Source organism: Parasteatoda tepidariorum, chromosome 10 (genome assembly GCF_982258835.1).
Source record: "Parasteatoda tepidariorum strain Cologne lab strain chromosome 10, Ptep-v5.0, whole genome shotgun sequence".
Taxonomy (NCBI): Eukaryota; Metazoa; Arthropoda; class Arachnida; order Araneae; family Theridiidae; genus Parasteatoda; species Parasteatoda tepidariorum.
In genome coordinates, this window is record NC_141764.1 from 40,417,252 (window position 1) to 40,427,802 (window position 10,551).

Below are 10,551 nucleotides of genomic sequence, written 5' to 3' on the forward strand. Positions count from 1 at the left end.
AATTTCTGATAAAAATAACATACGGTATTTAAACCATTCATTTAGTAAGTTTTCCATTCGTTATTTTAAATAGCATTTGGTGGAAAGGTGGGACTGCTCGACCTGGGAGGCCCTTGCAAAACAAATAATTAAAAAAACTTAACTCTTCCAAGTGTTTATTTATTGTTACATACGTGTAGATTTGCGTCCTCTTTACCAAATACGTTTTAAGCCCTTGTAAAATTGAAGACGAGTTATCACAATTTAGTGAACAGCTTTGCAGAGCTGAATCGATTGTGGTGTTGGGGTAACTGGTTCGAGTCAACCCGTATCCTTGGATATATCTTTGTGATATCTGATTCTCTCTCTTGGGTTAAATGCTCTTCGACTTGACTAGGGCTTACAAGCCTTCATATGCATGGGTAACAATAAATAAATAAGTGATATATTCAGGGTTGTGAAAGATTTCGTTTCTGCAGCCTGAGGACTGTTTGATGGGTTACATTAAAATTACTGATTTAGTTCAGCCGTATCCAATCTTTTATATAGTTAAAAATACGATTTTTTTTAGTTCTATAAGTTTGAAGATGTTAGCTTATATCTTACATAGAAATTAAAGCAACCAATGGACCATAAACTAAGTTAGCAAGCGTTTACTAATAGTGCAGTCAAATTAGGGTTTAAGGTAAGGAATCAAAATAACGAGCCAGGACCTATTTGAATTGGTTATGGAGTATCCGGGTGGCCACAGATGATAATCCCACGAAATACAATAAGAATTTAGAAATACAATATGCATTTTTTTGAATGTGTAATATTCCATTTGCGCTTTTAAAAAAAAGAGAACTAATAAAAAGTTTGAATTAAGAGGAAATTCTACCTTTTAGTCTATTTGGTGATCTTTCATTAAATTCCAATGGTTCTTCTAAACTCCCAATGGACATTTGTTCTGGCGAGTAACCATTTGCCGATGTAATACTTTTGCATGAATCTCTTGTAGCGGTGATGTCAGCAAAGTATTTGAAAGCAGTTACAGAACTCCCCAAGATAACGAGCAGAAAAAACACCGACATTATGCATCTGAAATACAATATGAAATTTTTTTAAGAAAGAATAACGAGGGGATGATAAACTAAAGCACAGGCATAAAAAAGTTTAAAATTTTATGGAAATTGATTTATTTCTATAAATAACATTTCTAGAATATTCAAAAGTATAATAAAATGTTTGACATTCCTCTATTTCCTTTAAAATAAAATAGTGTGCAGTGCGCAAAAAAAGAAAGAAAAAAAAAACGGATTACCCTGAATAACTTTTGATCTAATCTAATTCAGATTTTCCCGTTCTAGGACTCAATCGGATAGTGAACTCAAATGTGCTAATTAATTAATGCCGACGATATTTTAAATTACAAGATTAGAAAAACCTACTTTCTCTGAAAAAACAAACCCTTTTTTGGCCGGATTCGGATTTCCGAAGTTTGGACTCATAATGCTCATTTTATTTTTTGTGTATTTCTCTCATATCTTGAGAACTAATTAAGCAAATCAAAGAAAAATATTGTACACAATTATTAAATTCATTTATCCAAAGATAGTTCAGTGCAAAAATTACGTTTAGTAAATATTTCTTATTTTATTTAATAATAGTTGAAAAAATTTAAACTGTAAGGTATGCAATTTCTTACATCATTTAAACAAATACAACTTTTACATGACAAACTATGAAATTTGAGCGAAATCAGCTGAATAGTTCATAAGAAATCGAATTTTAAAAAAGTCATCTTTCTAAAGTTTTTTTAATTAAAAAAAATAATAATGTGTACGAATTCTAATTTTAAGGATTTTACAAAATATTTCAATGTAATAAGGATATCGAAATCTTACACCTAAGCCCATCCCTCTTTATAAATAAGAAACAATAATTTTAAACTGACAACGCCTTCTACGTGCATCTAAAGGGTATTTCGTAAAGTTGGTCATTTATATATGTTTTTAGAATCTTTATTAAAATGAATTAAAAAAAGCTTAGAAACTGAGGATCAAATATTAACATTTAAGCGAGGAAAAACAAAAATTCAATCTATCTGACCACAGAACACAGTTGGGCGTACGAAACACCAAAAGTTGTTTGATTGCCTGAGAAAATAAGGAGAACATGAAAAGTGATTATTAAGTCTCATTTATCAAACCGGTTTTGATTTCTTCTTTTCACTCTACTCACTAGTGATAGTTTCGATGGCGATTCTGTTTCGTCCTCTCTTGAAGAGAAAGTTGTGACCCCCGATATGCATACATTTTAGCTTTCATTTTTGACAAGCATAATAAAATTATATATTAAAGGCAATAAATAATAAAATTATATCAAAATATTAACAATACCTTTCGTATAACAATATAACAATTAGCAACAATTAATAACAATTTTGTATAACAATTAACAGCACCTTTTGTATTATAATAATCTTTTGTATAACAATTAACAGCACCTTTTGTATAATAATAATCTTTTGTATAACAAATAAACAGCTATCGTTAAATTAATCCAAGCAAATATGTCAGATTTTTTTGGTCCATTAATAGTTCTATTTTTAAAACTTTTATGAATTTACCTATTTAAACTTAAAATACATTCGTTATAGCCTGTCATTAGATGCCTTTAATAAGTAACTATGCGTTTTCTAGATTTGAATAACTTCAAATAACGTCAAAATAAATATTTATTACTTTTTCAAAGGGTTAATTTGAATATTTTTCTAATTATACTTTTCATAATGTAATATCAACAAATTTGAGTAGATTCAGACAGTAGATTCAGAAGTAACTCCGGTAAGTAATGGCCATATCGAAACACGTGAATATAAAATTTGACCACTTCTGTCATTCAATTTCACTAAATGAATGTCACTAAAATTTGATAATCGAAGTCATTCAACTTCGGTCATATAATTCAATTATGCTAAAATTAAATTAGTATAATATTTAAATAAAAGGAACATTTTACAATATTTTATTATTGTCAATAATAATCACGAAAAATAAAATAAAAATTAGAATCCTCTCCATTTCTATAAATGCCTTGTAACTACTTAGTAATTTCATACATAGCGAATTCCACACTTCTAGAAGAAGAAGATCACAGGTATCCACACATGTGACTTATGACGTCAGCGCTAGCTGATCGCTTATAAGCTAAATGGCGTGTTAAAGTTGAGCAAGGTTTCTCCTGTGCATAACTTCTGTAATTCTTTCTCTTCTACATCTTTTGTTTAACTTAGATATATTATTTGTTTATATAATTTATTGTAACCATGATATATTTGTTCCCGGCAACTCCAATGCATTATTAGTTTCTTTATGTTCTATATGGCTTCATGCTTGTCTTTGTGTTAAGTAAAAAATACATAGGGAAAGAATTGAAATCTTTGTAAAAGAATCTTTGCGACTGAATGTGTCACTTAAGAGCATTGATACTTGACGGGCTTGGCTTACTTTAAATGGAATGGTAAGAACAGTTACTAACGTAAGCAAATATCACGTTTCAACAACGAATCATGAACAAGATACCCACAATATACCTGCAAGTGCAATATACCTTTAAGCGACGTCACGTTTGGGTTAGCCAATCAGGTTCCACACTCGCGCATGACGTTCGTGTGCAGGTTTAAAATTAAATCTGATTTAAAAATTGATCCAGTGTGATAATGAACCTAAGCCTAAAGGCTCTAATCCTAACATGACATGCACAACCACTTATATCGACTCAACCATGTGATTAACAGCAACTACACAACCGATACAACAAATGTTATGAAAAATGTTAAAAATATATTTACAGTGTGACAATTCCTCCATTGCTCATTTCTAATGACTTGGGTTTACAATTCGCAGAAGTTACATTCAAATCGATACCTGATCGATTTAAAGCCGGCAAATAACCTGAAAAAAATTTTAAAAATAGAAAATTGCTGTAAACAGCTTTATTTTTAGGCATATTATCACATTGTATTATTAGTTCATTATCGACGGTTCTATAAGACATTTATTTCAGCAACTATACTTGAAATTACTAAATTTGCATTAATGTTTCTAAAATGCACATTATATTCACTTACTTGAATTATTAATTATATCCTTAAACTCAGATGGATTACATGTGTCTGGTAAACATACACCAATTGAAAGTGGAAGATACTTCTAAAATAAAAATTCTTACATGTTTATGATATTAATTTGTAATAGTTTACTGTATCTAACTATACAAAAAAATTTAATGACGATGTCGCAGTTTTCCTTTGCTGTTGGTGCATTTTTATTGGCCAGAAAATCGCATGGCAGGATCCAGATTTCCCACATTAATTTGAATTATAGTTTGGTTGTCATTCGCATAAAATCGATGTAAGTCATAAAGGTATTGTTTTCCTATAAATATTTCTGTATCCCTAATTTGAATAGGAAATACAGAGCTATAAGCTAATGCATATAGCTCGTCGCAGTCTTCTACAATCTACAATTTAGAGGTTTGTGGCGTAACTACGAATCACTACGAATATTAAACATCAATTCACTGGTATATAAGACATGCTAACTTGATTCAATCATGAGGTCGCACCTTCGAGCATTGGATCTCGCCGAGTGAAGTTGTTTTATAACTGAGCTCGGAGCCACCATGTCTACCCAACGATCCGGAGGCGGAAGGAAGGCTTACCGACCCTCTCGCAACCCAGCCATTGATCACGAAGCCATTAAAGAGCAGGTGAGAAAGAAATTAGATCTCCTCGGCTTTTATCCCAAGAATGAAGGAGTAGATATTAAAGATATCGATCAACAACTTCTAAGATATCAAGAATACTCCAATGAATCTACAATGCTGATCAACCGATATCCCAGCAACCCCCAATTGTATCCAGTCCATTATGAGTGGATTTACTGTATCGAAGCATTGGAAGCTCTTAAGGACTCAATCGCCATCCAGACAGCAACTCCTGTGTTGGAAACTACGGATATACATACTACAACCCCGGTTGACTCAACTCCTGTAACAGAAGAGCCAGACTCAATCCCCACCTCTGAGCCTGCTGCATAACAACCTCCTATTGTTGTGAAAGAAAAGAAAAAGAAAAAAAATGGCGAAAGAACGGTGTCAACCCGGCGACTCCAACCAGTTCTGAACCCAAGTCAGAAAGTGAGCAACCTCACCACAAGAAAGAGACTATCCCCACAACATCGGCGGAAACAGATATAGAACAGATGGAGCTAGGAGAGACTACTGAAGCCCCGGCAACAGTTGAGACCCCAGCTACTTCACCTGTGCCGAAAGATACCCTGCATCCCACCGGCAGGAAAATCAAAGCCCTTGTACGTGAACTTAACATCGATACCGAGATGGTGAATCTCGGAAGTGAACTCTCAGATATTGGTCTTCGACCAATCAGAACAGAGCAGATGAGAAAGAGGCGTGGCTAGGAATACAAGCTCCTCCCATTCTTCCTAGTCATTCTGAACGATGTTCCCGAGCACCGGAAAATCTTCAAGCTGAACCGACTGCTGAATACACTCGTCCGGGTGGAAAGATTTCGTGGCGGCCGCCACGAAATCCGGTGCTTCAGGTGCAAAGGATTTGGTCAGACACCCAGAAGGACTGCACAGATAAGTCAGCGTGCATGAAATGCGCAGGAGCGCATTACTCCTACCAGCGCACGAAGCCCTTCAGTGAGCCTCCGACCTGTGTGAATTGCAACAAAGACCACGCAGCCTGTTTTTTAGGCTGCCCATCCAGACCTAGGAGAAAATTCGCACCGAAAAAGAAAGAACATCGGATCCCCACCAGCACAGCCACCAGATTCCTGAGAATGGTGAAGGAATTGCAAGAACTCCTAAAAGACGATGAGCTAGTTTCAATGCTCCAATCCCTCCTCCCAGCTCCCAAGACCTAGACCCGGAGATACTCCAGCAAAGACGACCACAGATTTCCATCAGTGGAATACTCATTTTGAACTTTATGCCATTAGTCACCGTTGCCATAGGGCAAATTTACAGATTAAAAGTTCAGGTGCCCGCTAACGCGGTCAGGTACCTTTATAAATCCAGGTCGTCGTCGTCAATCATAAGGTACCGATTGATAGATGAAGGTTGGCATTGTCGATAACAACTCACCCCCCCCCCATATTGCTGATCTCCGAACGTGATTTGTCCACGCAGAAACGCCAAATTCGCAAAAATCTTGACAATAACGCCCACTTTAAACTGGTATCGCCTAATTCGTTGGATGGTCCACATTGAACAGTGGACTTGCTACTTGTGACTGCAATATTATCCAATCTCCTCACGCTATTGCTGCTCAGTCTCGTCTCGATTATACACAACGTCAGCCTGCATACACTCGGCTGCTAATGGCAACACAGGAGCAACTACGACTGTGAAGTTAATACACCTTTCACATTCAGCACTAAAAAAGACGGTGCCCTTAATTGCAGCTCTCTCGGTCTTTTACAAGTACAGCAACTAGCGGTATCCGTCCATCGAATTCCATCCCTGATAAAATTCTGGTGGGAGAGTATTGTGGCGTAACTACCACTACGATTGTTAAACATCAATTCACTGGTATATAAGACATGCTAACTTAATTCAATCTCGAGATACCTTTTGAAAGATGAAGATTGGCAGTGTCGATAACTCCACCCCCTTCACAAGTATTTAACTGCACTGTTGCTTGTTTTCTAAAGTAAGAGTTTCAAGGGATTGGTATTATTGTTATTAGAATAACGTAATTTTACGTTATATTTTAAGATAAAGTTATTTAAACTGGTGTCCGATCTTATTAACCATTTAAAATTATTATTTTTTATTTAAATTACATTAATATACTAATATAAATAACGGTAAAAGAGACTCGTTTAATGATTTAGAACTTAACTTTTAGCTTCAGGCACAAAGTGATGAGTGCAAACATTGTATTTAAAATGTATTAGTCTGTTTGGTAAGCAATAACACTAAATTACAATTGTGAACTCACCAAACTTGTTACAATAATATTACCTTTAACAATAAATGTTATTTCAAAAAATGATTTATGCCCACTAATAAATCTTAATAATATCACGAGGGAAATATTTAAACGTGGCTTGTGGTGGCACAAGTGATCTTTTTAATACACATATGTTAAGTTGAATAATTTCAACTGCTTTGTGCAGAGAATAACAATGATTGCGAAGCAATCATCGGGATTGATGAGAGTCAGCGAACAGGGGACTTAACCTCCTAGTTAATCAGAAAATTAAAAAATTAGTTTTTAAGAATCTACCATCGCTGTAACTTGAAGGGTGCAATATTGTCCTTGAAATCCTCCTCTGCCACGGTTCCTCGGTGCATAAACACTTTTGCATTCATCAAAATCTCCCAGCCACTTCACATTTCCTTCTAATATTCCACTTTCTGGCTTTCCAAATGAATCCGACACTGAAATAAAGTAATTTTTTTAAAAGCTAATATAATAAATGATACAATTGCTTGATACATTCATTTTCTGCATTCAGTAATATAACTAAGAGGTTAAATATTTACTTCCTGATATCTAAATCATTTTTGGAAATTTCAGGTTATTTTTAAAATGGAGATTTCATTATTTGCATCTCATGTACGAAATTATTAGATGTTGCATCTTATATATGTGTTACCGGCAAAGTTTGAAATCCGGCATTCTATAGAATGCCTAAAACTAGCCGGCAATGTATGACATGATTTATATTTCACACATTTCCAAGGCATTCTATAGAATGCCAAATGAGAAACCGACAAAGTATAAAATCTTCTGTGGCCATGCTAGTAAAGATGATGAAATGGATATTTTGTGCAATATTTGTTTCAAAACAGAAAATAATTTTGACTTAAATGTGAATTTTTTATACGAAAATTTTGTTTCCCTTAATAAGAAAGGCATAAACTATGTTTTGTATAGCTTGCATTTTTCTTTACGCATTTTGAATAATTTTTTTTTAATGGCACTCTCATTATTTTTTCAGAATAAAATTTTAATTTTTGAGAAATGCACATCATTTACATACTAACCTCATCAGTACATTTTTTTCATACTTTGCCTAAATAACATTTGTCATTCCACAGAATGCCTAGGTATTATATGCAATACCTACGGAAAGTATGTAATACTTCTCATATTTCATACCTTGCCTAAAAACATCCGGCATTGTATACAATGCCTAGGCATTTTATAGAATGCTGGCGTTTCATACTTTGCCGGTAACATGTGAATTGATTTCCACATGATTAATTGGCCAAAGTGAAGTTCCATGGCCTAAAGTTGATCTTAAAAAAAGTTTCAGCTGAACACACTGTGTCGGTCAGAATATTACTTTACAAAAACAAATATCTTATAAACTATTTAAACTTCAATTAATTTGAAACTTACATATTATTTGTTATAAATCTTAATATCAGAAAAAATAATTGCTTCGTACACGGAGAAAATAGGTCAGAACTATCTTAATATGATTAAATTTAGCGTGTTTCTGACTCTATTGGAACGCCAAAAACCTCGATGATTTCTATCAAATAACTTTGGTTATTAATTTTAGTAAAATTAACAATAAAATATGGATTCATAGTAAGTGTTAAAATTTTTTAAGTGCGGTGATATTTGTTAAATTTATTATGGCTGAAAAACCATGTATGAGGTTTAATTTACTTTACAATTTTGTGTTTTTAATCAAATATAAGGTAGTGAAAACTGTAATTTTGAAGACTAGAACTTCTGCCAAGCCGTTACTGTATGAACGAAAAATCATAAAATGAATGGGATAAGTACCGTATATTTTGGTTTTTAATACCAGTATTATGCTTTCTTTTTTTCAATCAGAAATGTCATTACCATATAGTACGGTAATTTTACCGAAATTTTTTTCCCGCTTATTTTGTTCTCACTTTTTATGGAATAGAAACAAAACACGAAAAGTTAAAATACTTACTTTTTAAAGCCCAAGAATCCTGAAAATGTTTCAAATCGATACTTTCCTTTATGTATACCAAATCATTATAACAACTGCTGTTTGTGGCATTGCTGTTACTATTTATCAACACGGTGATAAGATTTAAAAAATTTATGAAGGGAATTTTATTTTGCACATCATTTCTCATAAGAAAATCCTTTGCTCTTTCAATTGTTCTTGAAGTTTCAATACTTTCTGCGACATCTTGCAAAAGTTGATGCACATCATATAATTTCCGACCATGGTTGTTTGAGATGTCATCAGAATTGTAATTAATTTCCCCCAACACACATGTTAAAAATAGAAATGTAACAAAAATCGTTAGTTTCATTGTTCAAGCTCTGGAATATATTTTTGATATTGTGGAGTTTAGCAAGGACATGTTACAAAGATGATCAATTTCGGAAGAGTGATATAAATCATAACAAAAACGCGTGTGTAATTTTTCGACTCTAAAAGCAATACCGATAAAGTCCGACAATTGTCAGATAAAGCTATCAAAGCATTTTGTTTTGTTGCATCATAATGCGTAACAAAAACTGTTGATATCATGAGAATTTATCATTAGATAAAACGGCAGAAAGAGTTCTTACAAAATTTATCGATACGTTATCTAACACTTCATTCTCAATATTAAGGTGTTATCCATTTATTTCATTTTAAGGCAATGTATAATACAATTAATTTTATTAGATATCCATATCATGTGAGAAAATTGACTTTTTGGTCTAAGTAAACAAATTGTTTTTATTAATTAACAATATTATTTTAATTTAATACTATTTAATTAGTTAAACACTTTTAAAATTTTTGGAGCGTGATTGTTCTTTTTTTTTTTTAAATTTATTCCAATATTAATATGGCTCTGAATTGAATTATATGAGTCTAATTTTTAAAGCTTGTTCATACGATACTGTGGTTCAAATTGAAAGAAGACAATTTACCATAGTATTTTAAAACAAATTCGCACAGAATGATAGTTCGTCAGGGGTTGCAAAAAGTTTACTGAACCATAAAGTAAGTATTATTGAACCATATATATATAGATCTATATATATATGGGTCATTCTCACGAAAACTGACATTTTTCAGTTCATAAAATCCCAAAAAAGTAAAGTGAATAAAAAGCTCTGAAACTTTTTATATAATAGAAATATGTAATGGCATTATAAAGAAAGTATATATCCTATAAATTATACTTAATATTTAAATTAATTAATTTTTTAAATAATTAATTTATAATTAATTAATTTATAATAATTAATTAATTTAATAAATAAATTATTAATTCAATAAATTAATTTATTAATTTATTTTTCAAATTAATTAATAAGTAAATTAACCCTCCTGGCGTCAAGCCCGTTATAACACGGGCAGGGCATGGAGCTAGGAGTAGATGGAGGAGACACTAGCAGAAATTCGTGGTTCTAGGGGTGTTTCACCGAACATACCACCTGTGGTCTTTACCCCCACCCCTACAGAATGAAAGGAACTCCTGAGGTAGGTATACTGACATCAAAAACAAGTACAGGGGTTAACATAAGAATGATTTTTGGCATAACAATATGAAG

The 10,551-nt window shown here is 32.8% G+C and overlaps 1 protein-coding gene across 1 annotated transcript in view; it reads right to left on the bottom strand.

Annotated features, from left to right (window-relative positions):
- Positions 1–9,441, bottom strand: part of LOC107436832 (nose resistant to fluoxetine protein 6) — a 33,975-nt gene extending 24,534 nt beyond the window's left edge. The window contains exons 1-5 of the mRNA XM_087153620.1: positions 8,960–9,441; positions 7,282–7,436; positions 4,094–4,175; positions 3,815–3,917; positions 860–1,059 (exon numbers count right to left, since the gene is read on the bottom strand). Coding sequence (XP_087009746.1) covers positions 860–1,059; positions 3,815–3,917; positions 4,094–4,175; positions 7,282–7,436; positions 8,960–9,311 — 892 coding nt within the window. The 5' untranslated portion in view covers positions 9,312–9,441. The remainder of the gene's footprint in view (positions 1–859; positions 1,060–3,814; positions 3,918–4,093; positions 4,176–7,281; positions 7,437–8,959) is intronic.
- Positions 9,442–10,551: the final 1,110 nt, after the last annotated feature.